Source organism: Pagrus major, chromosome 4 (genome assembly GCF_040436345.1).
Source record: "Pagrus major chromosome 4, Pma_NU_1.0".
Classification (NCBI taxonomy): Eukaryota; Metazoa; Chordata; class Actinopteri; order Spariformes; family Sparidae; genus Pagrus; species Pagrus major.
Window position 1 is genome coordinate 10816895 of NC_133218.1, and position 20028 is coordinate 10836922.

At 39.7% G+C, this 20028-nt stretch overlaps 1 protein-coding gene across 1 annotated transcript in view; it reads left to right on the plus strand.

Moving 5' to 3' along the window:
- Positions 1–4287: 4287 nt before the first annotated feature.
- The window catches only part of cemip (cell migration inducing hyaluronidase 1), a 106553-nt gene continuing 90812 nt past the window's right edge, over positions 4288–20028 (plus strand). Inside the window, exons 1-3 of the mRNA XM_073465266.1 lie at positions 4288–4404; positions 17779–17916; positions 19715–19853. Of these exons, the coding sequence (XP_073321367.1) occupies positions 4350–4404; positions 17779–17916; positions 19715–19853 (332 nt within the window). The 5' untranslated portion in view covers positions 4288–4349. The remainder of the gene's footprint in view (positions 4405–17778; positions 17917–19714; positions 19854–20028) is intronic.

The window sequence follows — 20028 nt, forward strand, 5'->3', positions numbered from 1 at the left end:
TTAATAAGTAACTTGTTACGGTACTGTGTTATCTACTTAGAAAAGTAGTAGTAGTATTAAAAGAGTACATTAGAGTTACCAAAGATGACAGTAAAACCCCTTTGCAACTTGTTGCACATGTGGGTTATATTGTCCAGATGGCATGTAGCCAACTGTACATGTACCTTTGAATGTATTGACTCTGCTATCATTTTGTAGCCTTCTCTATGGCCCACAATCAGTAACTCAGCAGCCTAATAATAGGGATGACAGACGTAATATAACATTTACATCTTTATTCTGCTAACATCTGACAGTGAACTGGACAGAGGCATACAGTATAAGCACAGCTGTTTCCATTAAAACAATACAACACGGGCTCTTATAGCCGAGTATATGATGTTTAAACATGCAACTAATGAACCCGCAAACTGAGTGCTGACATCGAAACCATAAAGGCACAATTACGCTCTCCACGGGCACAGTGGATGGCAGCATTTTTTTCCAGTAACAGATTACTTTTATGAAAAACAAACTAAAAAACGGATTGAATTGGAGAACTAACACGTTACGTTACTCGTTATGACAAAAAAGTAATCCAAGTGACGGATTACTGCTGATGATCACAAGTTACCTGACTGTGTCCCGTATGCTTCATTCATTCATTAGAAAAAACTAAAGATATGAAGTTACTTGTATGTGTTCAGATCGCTTTGTTATTTGCTGGTAACCATGTTTTTAATGGAATAATAAATAATCTATGAAAAAGTTGTGATGTCTTTTTATTTGTTTTTCATATTACACACTTTATGCATGTGTGTTATTTTCCAATAACTCAACAGCAAGGTGTGGATTATGTCATACTTATTTGATCTAAAATAAGATCTACTGTAGGTGCCATCAAGGCACAGTGAAAGCCAATTAAAGTTACAACTGGGGTGAAACACCGAGCAGTCAGATGATCGGACAGGTTAGAGGAAAATGAAGACAGACATTAAATACCCAATCAGCTTGACTGTCAAATAAAGTTTAGATAATCTGGATGAACATGGCTAACTGTCTGACTGCTTGTGTTTCTTGCATCAGTGCACCTCATTTCAGTTCCAAAATCCCAACAATTACTTTGGGGGGAATGGTTTTATCATAACTGATATGATGAATGGTCAAAACTACGAAAAAACTAAATAAAACAAGTTGTAATAAAACAAACCTTCGATTCTCATCACGGTAACACTTAACAATAAGGGACACAACATTGTGAGTGATTACTGGGGAACAAATGAGCAACCAACTGCTAGCTAACCACTAGTAGTAGAGTTGTAAACTTTCCCCTTTCATTGCTGATTCTTTCATCACTCGTTCCCTAATTTACTAGTCATTAACTGATCATTAACTGATCATTAACTGATCATTAACTACTCTATAGTATTGGATTTGGAGTTAATAATTAACTAGTTGTTAACTAGCAGTTAGTTCCTCATTGATTCGTAATTTGTTTTCCTTATTGTAAAGTGTTACCCTTCACATCCCATAATGCAACTGAAGGGCAGCATTCACCACAATGTCTATGAAGCACAGCAAGCAGAGAAATGATACAATGCTATCACTTACATTCTCTGATCTCAGGCGTCCTCAATCATCTGTTCCATTTGATCAGATTTGGTCTAAAAGACTATATGAGAAATAAGTTGTTTGTTGTTCGTTTGATTGTTTACAGTCTGCGCCGTGCGTGTGGTAATACTGCTCTGTGATAACCATGAGGACAGCAGTCATCTTTCTACATCTTTTCTGATGAAAGCCAATATTCTAAAATTAAGCTGTTCCTAGTTTTCCTTGAGACACTGTGGATTCCTGCAGGACCTAAACTGCTCTAAACCTCTCCAGCACCAGGATATATCTTTAAGTAGAAGATTAGAATAAACAGTGATTTCCATATGGAAATGTAGCTGCTAAAATCATTAAATCTACAGTAACCAACCCACAGAAGTCACATATTTGCTAAAACGGGCACTTTGCCAGCAAGAAGAAATTAAATCTTTCATTCTCTCTTGTTGCTGCTGCAGCTCAGGGATTAATCTGCTGCTAGACAAGATAATCATATGATTCCAATATGCAGAGGAGATTACCTGAGAAATGTTTACCAGTGATTACATTACAGCTGTGACCTGTGAGTGCGCACACACACACATACACACACACACACACACACACACATGCACACAGTGGAATTGATGGAGCATATGCACACACTTGCATTCATAAACAGCAGGCATCTGGACAAAGATGAAGTGTGTTGGCAAGAATGATAGACGGACAAGCAGCATTAGCAGCATAATGTCTAGTTAGCTCACTGAACGAAATATAAGGCTCATTAAGTCGGCACCAGCGTGAACAGTGTATCTACATGCATGGTAAACAGACCTGTGTTTAACATCTGACTACACAGAGACACTCCCACTAACTCTGTCAGCAGTAGTCAAACAGCAAGCTAATTACATGATAAAATAAACGATGATTGATTACTATTGTGTTCCTCTGCTCACAGCCCCTCACTGAGCTCTCCACATGGCAGCACGAGCTAATTAAATCTAATCAAAGCCATCATCAGAATGCTGCGCAGTTTACAGCCATTCAGACAGTTTTGTGGAGGTCACACAATGGTAGGAGAATCTTCATAAGGCAGAACTACATTAGGATTAATTAATCTGCAGTAAACATTGTGAAGTCATTAAAAAAGTGAGTAATTAAAAAATGCAAGATGTCACACCATGTTTAACACTTATTCATTAACTTATTCATGTGGCTGTAGCCAAGAACCACCAGTCACTGCTGCCAACTTGGCAGCTTTGCTGGGAGACTTTCCGGAGCAGTTATTCACAGAGCAGGACAGGGTCAGGGTTAGTGCCACTGTCTGGACTTTGTTGTATTTGGTGACAGTGTTATGTGTTTGTCTGTCAAACACATTTCTGAAGATCACAGTATCTCCCATTAACAGCAGAGCTCCTTCTCCAGTACAAGTTATTGTGTGTACATGTGCACATGTCATGTCTGGCAACTTCTAGTGTCGGAGTCTCCTCCTTGACTGGAGGGACCACTTACTGTTATGTGTCGAGCCAAGTAACGACCAAGAGTGGAAAACCAAACGGTGTCCATTCAGTATTCTTCATCCAGTTATCTTATTGCTGTTCATATTGAAAAAAACATCTGTGTATATAACTTCATATACCTTCACTCAAAACAATTCTTGCATACTTGCTAAGTCAGTAAAAACTAGAAGAATAAATGTTATTCTTTTTTTAAATTAAAACGCAAAAAATAAAGTGCAATATCTTTCCACACATTGGTGCATATATACGGACAGGTCTAATATGAGACATCCTCAGAAAATAAGCATAACCTGTACTTGTACATGGCAGTGCAGAACAGCAGCCTCTCCAGTCTGCTATGACCGACGAGAAAAGCAGAAGAAAAGCCACTGGACCCAGCTGAGACCTAAGTGATAGGTAGAAGATCACAGAAAAACCTTTGTAGACTTGAGACTCATGCACCAGACACATACTATATACTTTATAACAGTGCACAGGCAAAGCGTAGCACTGGATTGCAGCAGCAAAGTACTGGAAAACATGAAAAACAAGAATACCACAGGACATCAAGGCCAAGTTAAACGCAGAAGCATTATTGTGCAATTATTTAAGACTTCGTGCCAAGATTGAAATTGTTGTTATATTTTCCTGAATAAATAAAGTTTATATAAATTATAATTCAAAGTGGTGTTGTAGAGTTCTGAAAACTCTGAATCATAGATGAGCTTTTTGTCCATAACAGATTTCTATCAAGTTATATGGTCAGCAGTAGTTAAGGAACACTCACAAACAAGGTTTAAGCACAGCCGAAGCTAACGCTACTTCGGCATTTGCATAAAAAAATCAGTGGCCAATGCAACTTAAAGTGTGTCTTCTTTCAATAACAGTAAAGTTATCTCTTCTTTACAAAACAATGCTGTTTATCTTAAACAACCCTGTGATGTTGCCTTGCCATGTCTGCCTTTATTATATTATTGAAAATGAAGCTAAATAAAAAATTAAAGCTTGTGTTCAGAAAGACTCCTCCACTGTGTTACAAGTCTGTCCAGAAATGTGACAGGCCTCCTGCTATTCTTGTACACCAGAGAGTGCTTTAGTATCACCCATTTGTACATGTCTTGCTGAGTTTTCTGCATTTCAATGTGAATTTCTAGGTGCCTTTGGTGGCCTCCTACTGTGAACTTGGCACTCGAACTCTGAAGCCCCCTCTGAAGCCCACTGGGAGGTCTGCTGCAACCTTTGAAGGCCTCAGGTGTGAAGTTGGTCAGCGGCAGGCTGAGAGAGATGAAGACATGCTGTGTGTTTCTGGCAGCTCTGCTGCTCCCCTGCATCCAAGCAGGTGAGTTAAGGACTTTTTTTTACTGATCTTCTTCTTCTCAGTGGGCTAAAGACTCTTGATGTCATGAAATACGAACAGTCGGTGCCATTCAGTCAGTCAGTAATTCTACCAATTACTGTACACTCAGAAAGTAATTTGCCTAAAACAGTGACTTAAAGTATTTCATTTACATCATGTACATTTTCCATCTAATTTTATTACATTCATTGTAAAGTGTGACATTTAATTCGCCACTGTCAAGCTAATATGAATAATTTATGTAACTGACTCATTAAATTGAACTAACGCAGACTTAATTCCCTTTGACTTTAACATATAAAGTTAAAAGGAACTTCTACACAAATGTAATGGGCTCTGTCTTACTCCTGATGCAAAGCAGCTCACAGCGCAGCATAAGTGTCATTGCTAGTTTCAGACTGACAGTTGTCATTTTCACACCTGTGTGCCCCTGGGCGTGGTGGTCTTAAGATGAGGTATGGTCAGGCGGGTTCACATGAAATACTAACCAGTCCTGTCGGCGAGTGAGGAGTTTTCAATGAAGTTTATCAGCTGTTCCTTGTGGGCACATGCATGTGTTAATGTAGAGATGCACATATCGTTTCTGCTGATGGGGGACCATGCAGGTAATGTCATTAATATTTTCCTCATTAAAGACGTATTTCATCCACCTGCATCCCACCTGTTATTGATCAGAATGATCGTCGTTATGACCCGTCCTGGCTGATCTACGGACTGAGATCTACACACCACCTTGTGCCCAGATTATCTGCCATTTGGACACGACCGAAACGCATTTGCGCCTTTAGACCAAACACTGTAGATCGTTCCCAGTCGGCGCAATGTGTTTTTCAAGTGTTTGTTATCCATAAAGTAATGCATTTCAAATTGGTTACTCTTCCTCCTGTAATAACTCACACATCTAGTTATTAACTTATACACACTGATTTATACACATTGTTGTGACAAGGAAGCATACAGCACCACCACAGCAAGCTGGTATCAAGGAGGCAAAGAGACATCAGCAGACACTGGAGAGGGACCTCAACACCAACAGAACTAAAAATATGTGGCAGGAAATTTAAAATGTCACTAGGTACAAAAGCAGGAGTGCCCCCATCATGTGTGTTAACATCTCCTTCCAAAAAGAGATTGTTCCCTCTTGCCTCAAGACAGCCATCATCGCTCCTGTACATAAAAGGTCAGCTGTGTCTGAGTTTTAATGACTACCGCCCTGTGGCTCTCACCCCCATCCTGTGGGTGTGCTTGGAGAAACTGGTTCTCCAGCACATCAAAGACAACATCCCTGCCAGCCTGGACCCTCACCATTATGCTTTAAGAACCAACTGATCCACAGAGGATGCCATATCTATTGCCCTTCACTCAGTCTTCACACACCTGGAGAATAAGAACAGCTACCGTGTCAACACACATCACCACCCTGGTGAAAAAGGACAGAAAAAGCTTTTACAGAGGAGCAATAGAAAGCATCCTGACTGGAAACATCACAAACTGGCATGGTTCATCACGGCCCAGGACAGGAAGGTTCTACAGTGGGTAAAACCACCAGAACATCACTGGTACCATCTACAGAGCATCATTTACATTTACATTAAGGGCATTTAGCAGACGCTTTTGTCCAAAGTGACTTACAGTAATTCATACAATCATCAGTGACATCAGTGAAGTGAGATGTCTGCACAGAGCCCAAAGATACTAAAAGACAACACCCACCCAGCCACAGTCTGTTCACCCTGCTGCCATCTGACAACAGCTACAGAAGTATCTGCTGCTGTACCACCAGACTACAGGGGAGCTTCAAAGGTTGTGAGGCTCCTCAACTCATCATCAACAGTCCATTTTCTACAATAGATGTAGAACAAAGGACTTTTCAAACCCTTGTGTTTTAAAAAATGACAATAAATTTACCTTGTAACCTTAATGTGACCCTTCTATAATGAACTTATATCATAGAATTGGATGGAAAATCTACATGAAATTGAAATACTATAAACAATGTTTGAGGCAAATTATTTAGCAGCTAAAGAGCCAGATTATTTCTCAAGAGTTGGCGAACAGCTCTCACTGGCCAGGTGTGAAACATGTCATGACAGCTGCCAGACAGATGTTCAACAAACTCTCATGGCTTTGAGTCTAATCAATACATAAATTAATATCTATGTTAAATGCCACAACCATATAAACACAAGTAAAATAGCTGTCATAAATGAACCTCAGTCCTAAAAGGCTACCTGGCCTAGTTTGTGCTTTGTGCTAACGTCAGCAGCTGAACGAGTCTGTTGCTGGTGCAGCGGCACTGTTCTTTGGTTTAAGGGCTGTGTGCTTTGTGCTACTGAGTTAGCAAGCTCCTGAACAACAGGCTCAGTGTCTGTGTACTGTGAGCGCAGTGCATCGTTGTCATAGCTAACCCTATCCAACTACCTGATGTCTCACTCATGTAACCAAAAAAAAAACACAGAGCATCATCATAATGTACATAAACAAAACATGGCTATTGTTAATATTCGCCACTGTCAAGCTAGCATGTGAGTGGGAAAATGTGGCTGCACTTCTTCTTTCTTTCTTGTGCGACCAGCACAGGAAATGTACTACACAGAGCAGATCTGTCTGCCCTAGCAGAGAAAAACACATTTCAGTTGGACTATATAGTTTTTGAACAATGGAGTCTTGTGGCACAGACAACACTTTGTAGCTTACTTTCATCGTGTGGTTAATGGTGTGTGTGTAGTCTGTCATGCAGTGTGACTCTGTCGATGTTGACCATTAAGATAAGCACTGCTAGCTGACTGCACCCTCTGCTTCTCTTAGCTATCCAGCCAGCTCTCTGTTGCCTTTTTCACTTTATCATGGCTTGCTCCTTTGTCTTTGAGCCTTCACTGTGCATAATTTCAGTCAAACACCTGCAGTGAAGTCTACTCACATGTGTAGCACCTGTGGCATCTGCTACATATGGAAATAGCAGCTGTCAAGGACTATGATGGATTAGTCCATGAAACGCATGAATGCAGCACGATGTGTTCACGATGACAAAGCCCTGTCATCAGATTGATTAAGAGTACTTTTTTGGTTCAGTACATGAGGTCCATGTGTATGATACTCTGTTGGTAAAGTATGTGGCATTAAAATAACTGGTTATTAAAGGGTTGGTTCATCCAAATGACACATAAAACAGAGTGAAACTTTATTTTTGACCCAGGAAAGAGAAGTTTGCTAAAACAGCACTTAACTCGAGGTCCACTTACAAGCCTACCCAGTGGTTTAACAGCATCTGATGGTCTCATCAGATGGTGTACTGTGGGATGCAGTTGAATGCTTCTGCAAAATCTAGCATGTGGAACTCGACTTAATATTGATGCAATGGAGCATGCCACAATAAAGTTGAAAAATGAACATCTGTTTACTCTGAATACTACAAAGAACACACTGTTATTTCTTGGTAGTATATTATTATTGATTAGTGATATATCAGTGATGTGAAAAATCTTCTGTGCTGCGATCATCACAAGCCTAGTTCACCTCCATGCATTGAGGTTGTGTAATACTACTACTAATTGATCTTTTACAGCCACCACTCACCCACATCACCTCCTGCGTCCACTAATAGAACATAGCACTTCCTTCAATGAAATAATAAGTGCCACTGATCAAATCCAGGAGGCAATATGTTTCCCGTAAAACATTTCCTGCAAAAGATATTGGTAGTTAATAAAGGTCATTTCTGGGTAAGAGGGTAGCTGCAGCACTTACAAAGCACTCACAGGGGTTCTCTTGTATGAATGCTCTCTGTGCAATACCATGAACATCATGCTCAAATTCAACCCAACTTTATGTGCCAAACCACACAGTAGTGCTGCTACACACACACCTCAAGAAACTTACGAATGAGCAGAAAATGAATACAATCGACAGTAATATATACTTCCCCCCGCAGGTATTGGTACAAAACCTAGATAATGTGCAATGTTTATTAGCAGTACATTAGTTTCACTGAAAAGAAATGCCACCATGTATAACGTTAAATCTTAGCACACCGTAGCCTCAGTTTGGGCCTCTCAGAGAGCTGGCGGTAACGTAGCGTAGCAAGATTTATTTAGATTTATTCCTTTCCTGTTGCAGTGAGACAACACATGGAGGGATAACTAAGATATTTAGGCCTGGGAGTGTGCCGAAGACAGTCAAAGTAATGACTTAGTGTGGCAGATAAACTGAGAAGTCTGCTCATCACCCAGTTAATAAATTCTGTGAATATTTTTCACAGTGCTCCATAATTTCTATAGACTAAATAACTAAATACATCTCACGTCATCACTTGAATTAGTAGAAATACTCGACACAGTAGTCCATATTTAGAAAATTAGTTTCTTGTCCCTTAGGGCCACCGTAGCTTCTGGAGCTTTTCCAACATCTTCCGAAAGGGAGGGGTGAGTGAGGGAGTGTTTCAATCTAGAACCTCACCACTGGAAGCCACTAAATACTCCATATATTACACACTGTACCTCTAAAACACAGGTAATTGCATTGTATAAGAGAGTGCACAAATTCTGTAGGGCTATGATACCTATATATATATATATATATATATATATATATATATATATATATATATATATATATATATATATATATATATATATATAGATATATAAATAATATAATAATAAATATATAAATACCTCAAAGGTATTTTGAGGAAAAGATGAAGACAAACCTGAAAATATAATCTGTACAAAGTAAAGGTATGTGCCTGTACTCACATAGGATAGGATAGGAACGTCTAATGCACTGCACACAATTTAGTGTAACAGTTTAATACTGCTACACAGGCAGCATGTACTTCTTCTCCAAAACATTTTAGGCTAAACCAGTTATGTGTAGCAAAATAGTCAGGATCCACCAAAATAGTCAGGACCCACCAAAATCTGAAAAAATACAAAATACAAAAATACAAAGCCGATACACAAAAGCTAAACAAAGTTCTAATCAAAACGCAAAGCACAAACCAGGAAAAACAGGAGGGATATAGGCCAGAAACAAACCACGGTGGAAGAGACACGAAAACACAGGAACAGACTCAGGGGAACAAAACAGACAAACTGACAAAGACAGCAGGGAGCACACAGATTATATACACAGGAGCTAATTAACTAACAAAAAAAGGGCCGGAATCACACAAAGGGAGGAAATGAAAAGCAAAACATGACACATGAGGGCAGAACTTCAAAATAAAACAGGAAATAACAGAACTACAAACGCAAACTATGACAAAACCATAGGAGACCAGCCAAGCAGTGACAATTTCACAAAAAGTGGACAAATAAGACCTGCTATTAACATGATGTGAGGACAGAGGAAACTCGGGATGTGCTATTTATTTTGTAATTTGAATAAAATGACCCTTTAAATGGCCTTTGAATTTAATTGCTGCATTGTGTTACTTTTTTCAAATTGTTATAATCAACATTAGTCCACCGGCACAAGGTGCCAGTGGTGCACAGTATTCACCTGCAGTGCCAAACGAACACGTGAGTCTGAGCTTATGGATTTTTAGCTGAAGAGGTGTTGAAGGAGACTAATCCCTGCATCAAATTCATTTCCCAGGACGAGTGAGGGAGCTTTGACAGAGTGAGAGACACAGAACTGGAGTCTACTCTCACTGAACGGAACAGAAGTACTGGGTCTTTTAGGGACACTCAATTCTATAACTGAGTGATGAAGAAAAGCTATACTTCAGGTCAATGATGAATATAAAGATAAAACATGATCAGCTCAAACTGAGGTTATCTGCATATAATGGTTATATTTTGTCACACAAGTCTGCTCAGAAATGTTGCTCTCTTTGTCTCAACTTACATGTCCAGAAATATTGCATAACTGGTCATATCAGATGTCTGAATTGGTCAGTCCCACTGTGTACATTTAACGGATTGAAACAGTTTGCACACATGTGATATAGAGAGCTAAAGTCATGCCCCTTTCAGTGGACTGCATGGGACCTTATTTCTGAAAGACTTTGTACGGTAGTGAACGGAGAGAGACAAATAATTGATTTTATCCCACTTGAATTGTGTCATGAATCACACATGTGACGTTTGTCAAGTTAAAAGATAATTTTCCAAGTCAAGAAAGTCAAAGTTTGTCGTATCTCGTATATCATACGGTTTTGTGTTCCTTGTGTTTTTTAGTTTCGCTCAACACACGTCACCAACACCAACGTGGCCACCAACTTGGCTCAGAAAAGGTAGTAAAAAAGATGAAAATCACAATAAATCTGTTCATACTGACAACTGCAGTTATGTGAAAGGAGAGCTGGTCAGTTCTGTGAGCTGCTAACAAACAGGAGCAGCTCTACAATGTTTAAGTTAGGAGACGATGTCACTAACGACACTGTTGGCTGTGTAGTCTTTATAATGACGTATTTTCACTGTCTGATATTTCATTAGTTTGATGACAAACTGACACTTTATTGACTTGGAAAATTATCTTTTAAACTGACAAACATCATATGTGTGATTCATGACACAGTTCAAACAGGATCAATAAATTACTTGTCTCTCTTCATTCACTACCAGACAAAAGTCCCATGGGGGAAACCGGAAGGGGCATGACTTTGGCTCTCTATATGGCTTCTAGAGAGATAATCATAAATGCCAGACAGCCGCCATCCCCCCACACATAGCTGGCCATGAGCAAAGAAGGCCATTGAGGCTCCTTGTATTACCCAACAATGATGAGACAAACAAAACATTCATTTCTACATAGTGCAACACCACCGTGGAAAATACAAATCTCAGGTCTGTAACAGGTAACGTAAGGTACGTGCTAACTACAAACAGAACTCATGACATCGAAACAATGTTATGGGTTGACAACTTGCATATATATTCACAGTAAACATATTTATGTACTTTCAGAAGAAAACACACACACACACACACACACACACACACACTGCAGGGCTGTGTTTGTCTGCATGCTGTGTGGGGAATTCTTCTCCTGACAGTCGTGCAAAAAGGGATCTAGCCAAGCAAGACCACCACAACCGATCCTGGCTCTGCTGTGTGTGTGTGTGTGTGTGTGTGTGTGTGTGCGTGTGTGGAATAGTGCTCAAGGCATTTGAATAGGTCTTCCACTATAAACTTAACACATCTCTCACTGGCTCTTTTTGCTGCAGCGTTATTGTGACTGACAGAAGAGGCTTTTCGAGCTGTAAGAGAATCGTTCTAATCAACGACAGCATCTTAGTCTGAGGCAGATTGGCTTGGATTAGTAATTGGTCTGCACCTCAAAGAGAAGTTCAAGTCACAAGGATGCATGACATAATGCTAAAGGTGCATACGTGACTGATACAAACAGTGACTTTTAAATTGGATTACAAGCTCCTTTATCAGTTTAGCTTATCTTCACAGCCTTTTCATTATCACCCAGAGCTGGGTAGCTAATTAGCTCAGTGCCACAAGGTATTGACTCCCTGTGTTTTGTTGTGATGTACTGGAGTTGAGTTGTGCTCACAGATCACAGATGTGCTGCTCTCACTGCTGTCCACAAGAGAGAACTTGGTCATCATCAAAGTCATCAGAATTCAAGATTACTCTGGAAACTATGAATGCGCCAATTTTTAGTGTGAGAGGTTTAGAGATGTTTCACTCATCACTAAAAATGCCAGAGAATCACCACAGCCAGTATACGTGATCCCCTGGAGAACTTAAATGTCTGTGTAGAATTCCACTCTGCAATCAAGTCAGTAGTTGTTGAGATATTGTAGTCTGCACCAAAGATGTGGATCGACTGCCAGACAATCCATCCATAGAGCCAAGCCCCTAGTGTGGTTATTAACACCAGAGCTAAAGCTGCTGCCTGAGTGGTGTTTGATTTACTGACCAACTTTAAAGATCACTCTCATGTAGAAATTGGGCCATTAAAAAGTAATCAGTATAGAATACATCAAAGAGAATCAGAAAAGCATATGGGGACGATATATATACACATATACATATATATCATAGACACGTTAAGTGTGAAATATGTACAATATGTACAAAAATATAAGCACTAAGCAGCTTTCAGCTCACAAGAAAAAGTGTTGTTCAGACTGATTTGTTTTGTTCAGACAACAGTTAATGTCTCTCCACAACAACACGTTTCATGTGAACACAGACACAGCAGAGTTCAGACTCCCACTTTCAATCCTTTCACTGCTGTCAGCACTGCCTAGATGAAGCAAACCCTTCCTTTTATTGCTTTACTTCTTTTCTTTTTAAGGAAGCAATGCTGCAGTGAATCGCACCGGAAGGCATACTTGGAATGAGTGACCAAGAATGGGTCTCAGTTGTAGCTTCACTGATGGATACAATATTCCATAGTTCATTCATTTTAATTCATTGATCTTGGCAGGCATATATTGATGTTCATTCACAACACACCTGGGCACGTATTTATAAACACAGTTGTGTTTATCATATTTAAAATATATAAATCAGAATGAGATGAAGAGAAATGGAACATTAAAGAAAACCAACCTGGAGAAGGAAAGTCCTGCTGCTGTTAGATGAGGTACATCAGAGAAATCAGGTGCAGACAATGAAGATGTTTGGCTGGTGATCGCAAACAAAATGAATGTAAACTTAATTTTGACTGTTTGCACCCCAGGAGGATGAAAAAGCGGTGATACATCCAATCATATATTCAAACTACATGATTACAGTAGTCCATTACATAGTCTCTCTAAATCATGTCTCAGAGGGTGTGTCTCTGTACTGCAGTGTTAACCTGAACAACGTCGGACACCTCTGCAGCCCTCTGCAATTTGAAAGGAACATGTTAAGCTCATTCTCATGTTCACATTTTTAAAATTTTTCAGGTCTACGAGCAAATATTTTTATGCTTTAATGTTCAAAAGCAGGTATTTTTCTCATTCTGACTGCTTCAGCACCTCGCCTCAATTTCCACTTTTCTCCACGCTGGTTTGGTCTTTTATCTTTTTTTTTTTGACAAAAAACATGAAGTACAATTTGAAGCCAAAGGCTCTTGCTGGGTAGGCACCAGATGGTCGCACCAGGAGCTTAACTGTGTGCTCAAGTGTATTTGGCCTCACCCACCCCTGAAAAAGGCAAGTACAAGCTCCCAGCATGAACACACCACATGTGAACAGTGGCAGCTCAAGAAAATTACACAACAGCTCTCTTTAAAAGATTGTTGCTGTGTTACAGTCAGTTATTATCCTGTCCTCGCCTGTGATTAGACTTGTGAAGAAACTGGGTGTAATGCTTAGAAGTTTCCATTTCACCTGGTTTGTTTTTGTGGTGTAGTTCTCCCTGACTCACCTGTGTTGGCGGTTTTCTGGTGAAGTTCAGCTGCAGTTCATTGTGAATTCAGTAAAGGAAAGAAGCAGGTTCAGCACTTTTTCTCACAGCAGCTGCAGTAACACTCCAGTAACAGGCAGCCACACATCTCCAAGGACTGACTTCAGACGCTCACTCAGAAATGTGTGTGTTAACAGCTGCTGAAGAGGAACTTTTTGCTGTATGTTGTGTTTAAGGTTTTGCCTATTCTTCCATTTTATGTTAGGAATATGAATAAGTCAAATTTTTCCAAATCAAGGATTAATTTGGGATCTACTGAAATGAAAGCAGCATATGGTCAAAAAGGAAAAACAAGACAGGGCAAGCTGAGTTTAGTGACCGCGAGAGAACGTGCAGAGACTTGAATGTAAGTAACATTAAAGTAACATATGTCACAGGGAGTACTGTATGTCCTCTTGCTACAGTATAAATAAGAGTTCTGTTAGATCTCTGTGTACTTACATTATCCCAAATGTTCCCAACAATGTTCAAACCAGAGAAATACACAAGTTTATTCAAGGTAACGGTGCGTTTCATTTGGTCGCCCGATGCTTCGGACATTTGGATGCTGCCTAAACCTAATGTGAATGAACCTCCAAAACATTACCTTGTTCATGAACATTTGTGCCAGAGTCACATCAGACAGATTTTACATCAGCAATGTTGGTGAATCTGTTTATTCCTCCCAAACAGTGAGGTGACTTTAGTGTGCATTAGCAGTTCAACCTCTCACTCAACCCAGCACTCAGCAGAGACTCTGATTCTCTCTCTTCTTCTTCCCCTCTCCTCTCTGTAACATTACGTTCATGAAGTAAAGTACATTTCCCCTCCAGCTCCAGTCAGCAGTCAACATTACAGAACATAAACACCCCACAATGGAGTTCAACTCCGCGGATCACTGCTGCAGTCAGGTTGATAAACTCCTCCGGTCAGTAAATGCTCCATCTGGCCGATCCTAAAATGAAACCCTGCTTTATAATTACTCTCTTAAACATATTAAGGGAACAGAATGTTCAAATCGCAAAAACATTTTTGCTAAACATTTTTATTTTTTCAACTTTGAGGTTTATGACGCAAATGTAATGGGTTATTTTATGATATGAGATTTTTCAATTAAAATGATGTCCATAGCGTAAAGCTCCAGATAAAAGCAAGTATGTGTACTTTGAGTTAAGACCGTTTCTTCAAACACTTCAACATTTTGAAAATCAAGAATGAATCTTGATGCTCAGTATGCTCAGTAGTAATTAAATGTTACACAATGCTATTCTCAGTCTATGCTAGACTAAAGATGGATAGTTTATTAACATAACTGAGAGGGTAGGGGATAGTTTCTTAAAGTCACAGCAGGACAGTAGACAAACTGACACTTCACAGACACTCTGAGTCCTCCAGGGCCAAACAGCCATCACTCACTGACAAACAGAAGGCCATGAATCTGTGTTAGCCCTTTGGGAAATCTACTTGACAATTCAGGTCCCTTGCCAGTCAATGCCATTGACAGATCTATTAGGTGGCAGGGAGAGGAGGTGACCACCGCACACACCAGAGAGCAATGGATTGAAACTCTATCGGGCAGACTGGACATTTACACAGTGTCTCAGTGCTATCCTGACAATAACAGACATAAACTAAAGGGGTTTATCAGTCACTCTTACTCTTGAGCGAGCAATCCAATAACCTTGTGTGCTATGTTATCCCCATTTAGATAGCTGGGGTGCTGAGAAAGTTACAGAGTAGACAAGGGAAGAAACTAATCAGATCTGCAGAGAACACATTGACAAACCAGAGGTACTAACCGCGGTGATCTTTTTCTAGTGTAGCATAGAGGCACTTCAGCTCACGTTTCGCTGTACGTCCCCGTGCTGCAGGATGATAAATGAACAAATGAACTTTGAATCTTGAGGATAATTATACAAAAAGTTTGTCTGTGTTGCAGAAGATTAAATTACTTTGAACCTGTAAAATATATATACACACAGAATGTATACATAAAAACACAGTGATCCCTCAAATGTGTTTATCACTTGTGGCAAAATGTGTTTGTAATGAAGGCAGGATATTTTACAGTTTATAAATAAACTGACATTACTGCACTAGTGTAAGATGTTCTGATGTTTGATGTGTTTTAACTTACATTTTAATGCTTGTTCATACATGTTAATGGGAGCATTATCTAGTGTGCAGACTATTTTTCTGTCCAGCTATTAGTGTTCAACATTTGTGAACTTTCTTTCTTTAACACACACACACACACACACACAATTATTTTTTTTTACCTTGATGCCTCTTTACAGTTGTTTTCCGCTTTAAACAAGTGTTCTGGTATATCAGATTTGTCCTATAAGGAGCAATGTTCCAGCTGTAAAACATTTCTTCAAGGCGACTATAAAGCCTGCTAAAGGCTGCAGCAGCTGGAGCCTGTTGTAAAAGGTTTAATTTGATCAAAAAGTAGCTGAATGCTTTCCATCAATTCTTGTGAGTCTTTCACATTAGAGAGAATGGAGGGTAGCTACAAGGTTGCTTGTTGATTCGGTGAAGGCCAGGGACAGATAAGAAAAATGGTGACTCATGGCCACATTTTTATTTTATTTCATTTCTTATATTCTTTCAAAGGGTTTGTTTGGTCTTTTATCACCACTCTCCCTGAATTGTCAATATAAATCAATGCCTCCAATTTCTTTTGTCAGCCTTGATTGTGAAATGTAGCACTTATAGTGGCCACCTTTTGACTGCTTGTTTGGGGTGAAGTTGCGGTTGCAGCAGGAATGGTAGCCCTGAAGTTCCTCTACCCAGCAACATTTCCCAGCTCCTCCTGGGGGATCCCCAGGCTTTTTGAAGCCACATCAGATATGACGAAACAAACAGAACTATATCTTCAGCAAGGAGCAGAGATGCAATTCTGAGGTCCCCAAACCGAAGTCGGATCATCACAGCTGAGATACCTTCAGCATCTGACTCCTTGGTGCTGAGGAGCTTCGTCTTACTTCAGAGACATCTGTCTTCCTCCACAGAGGATGTGGTGGTTGTGTCCAAGAGTTCCCATTCCTTAGTCGTCTGACAGATTTCCAGAACTTGCAATGATGACATGATAGCCTCCCTCATGCTAGATCACATGAATGAATGGTTTGCGGTGAGTTGAAGTGGTGGAAGAAGGATTCAGATCGTTTACTTAAATAAAAATACCGATACCAACTTGTAAAAATCAAAGCATTTAAAGTCTAACTAAACACTACAAAGTACTATTACAAATAAAAACACCTTTTCTGCAGACAATCTGATTCTACACACCACTCACTGGCATATTATTATAGAGTACATTAACAGGTTGTTGATAACAAAGCTTAAGTAACATTTGACTGTCGTAGCTGTAGCTGCTATAGTTTTAACCACTTCATTGTAAAAGTTTATGATATCATGTGTAAGTCCCCCTGAAGGTAATGGGGGAGGCTGTTACATTCACAGGGGTTACCAAAAGGTGTCAGCCTGGGGCCTCATCCGCCAAAGGGCCTCTGAATATCTAGACTCTCACACTGGTCTTTGCCTGGGGCCTCCAATTCATTACACCTGCCCCTGGGTAGGAAGGGTGAAAAGAAAAAATCAAACAACGTTCTGCTGCACAAATCTGATATTTGTTAATATTATTTTATTTTTTTCTATTCATTCTTCACTTTTCAGTAATGTTTTGTAAAATCATCTATGATTTTTCCTCTTTGGGTCATTAACAGTTAACTAATGAAACTGTTTTAGAAGTTTTGAGGGGACAGGTCTATTTGATGGACAACTCATTCATCTGAAATGATTTTAATCTTGAAAAATGTATTTTATAAGTTTATCATATCTATGAAGAATCAAAAGTAACCAGCAACCATATCTGTTACATGTGTGCTCTTGAATAAAGACTATATTATTTCTCTCTGCAGTGTAGTGGAGTATGGAACTGAACCTAAGCACTTTCCACCACTGGTGAGCTGATTATGTCTCTAAAAGTGAAATGTGTATTTTCTGCCTCCTGCAGTGTGTCCAGATAAGGAGCCAGGACTGCAGCCCTGGATGCCAGGACACAGTAAAGACCACCGTGTTACAATTGGTTATGGCAGGAAGGTCCTCCTCACAAGTTCAGCTACGGTCCACTCCATTGAGATTCACAGTGGCGGTAAACTACACTAATCCATCTCATGTTCATCAGTCAGAGTTTTTTTATCTTCTGTAATGTGACATATTAAACAGAATATGCCGGTGGTGTATAGTTGAGAAGGTGATTTAAATCAAATTATTTAAATATGATTGGATAGGATTAGATGAATGGATATAAAACGAATGATTTAGAGATCAACCACATTCTTCTGGAAACAGATGGGCTGGGTAAGCTAGTCACACTAAATCAGATTTCATTGGATAAACTTCTGTATATAACCCAGAGTTCAAGATGATTCACCAGAAATACTGTAACATTCTGCAAGAAAAGAAAAGAAAAGAAAAGAAAAGAAAAGAAAAGAAAAGAAAAGAAAAGAAAAGAAAAGAAAAGAAAGGGGTTTCCACATAGAAACACTGAAAAATGATCTTCTACATGTGGAGCATTGTAGCACAGGTACATTTCACCACATCGTTAACTGTTTAATAAAGCATTCAGTTAAGGCACAGCACTGACGTTAGGCTCATATCAGCTGATGGTCAGCTGTTTTATTCATGTGCGGTATCATTGGCTCATTAATGCATCATGTGTTTGGCGACCAGCTCATTAGTAAACTTCTAATCCTACTCATGGAAGAGAACCAGGGTGCCTTTATAATCAGTCAGCTCCCAATATTCCCCCAGTACTTTCGTGACAACGCTTCTTCCTGCTGCTGCAGCTCCCTCCACCACCCATCGTCCTCCTCACCTGACTGAATTTTTCATCAACCAAATCCAACCAAATCCCTGATGCTTGACTTGAATATTTCATTATCTGGCTCATCATAAGGTGCATAAGGGTTTTAAGAAAAAGTAACGCCTAAAATAAATGCAATGTAATATATTAAGGTATACAGTATTCATAGGGTCTAGCGTTTCCTTTCTTTTTCACTTGCTCCTTTGGGCAGTGGGTCAGAAATCTTCTTGCCTAAAGTCAATATTCACTTCCTCTGTACAAATTGTCGTATTTACTACAGCTTTTTCAAATAACAACAAATCGTCATGTCATGAATTTTTTCAGTTGGGCAATCCTTATTGTTGATCCCTGTTGAGGTTTTCAAATGAAAGTGTATTTCATGGTTTAATTTTCCATTTTCCAAATGAACAGGAGATCTCCAGCTACAATACAGTAATGCCCCATTGTATGTTCTGTCATAGTAAAGATTCAGATCTAGCTGTTAACATACATGAACATCAGATCTTGGCAGTCAAATGAAAACACAGCAGTCATCTAGATTAAGACATCTACTGTAGCTCTCCCAGCAGAATCTTCATGGCTGCTCAGACTGTTCGAGCAGAGCCTTCTCTGTCATGTTAACTGGAGAACCATTTGATGTAAGTGGTCGATTCTTTGATGGAAGTGTCTCTGACTGAATGATTTTTCAAAGTAAAAAGATTTCTATGAATACATTCAATCTGGCTTTCAGTCTTGTTGAATGTATTCTGAAGAATGTATTATGCAAAGACACAGAGTGTCATTATTCAAGACAAGATGAGGTGAAAGCAAGAAAAGCGGCACATTCAGGAGGTGATGTCTGCTGTTCAACAGCTACTTCACTACTGAGCTGGAATCATTGGATTGAAAACAGGTGGTTGGCCTGCTACATCTGGTGTGTGTGTGAGTGTGTGTGTGTGTGGACAGCCTGAGCCCAGGGCCATAAATGGTTGGAAGATGGGAGGTGTCTGAGGGCACTGGGGCATGAAAGACCTGCCAGGAGACTTCATCACCCCCCCACCTTTCTCTCTCTGTCTCTCTCTGTGTCTCTCTCTCCGTCCTGTAGGAAAGCTGGTGATTGCTGACACCAACCGGCCCATACTGCTTCGAACAAAACACATCCTGATAGGCAACAAAGGCGAACTGCACATCGGAAGCCCTGAATGTCCTTATAAAGGCAACCTCACCATCTCCCTCTTTGGAAGGTACACTTGTATGAAGTTTAACATGCAGCTAATCAATAATAACACAGGTTCAGATCAACCAAATAAACATCTGATGTATCAACCTACAGTATACTGTATATTGGACTGTCATTAAATTCCGATCTACCTCGACAATGTGTTCCTTTTCTGATAAGATAAGAGATAAGACAAGACT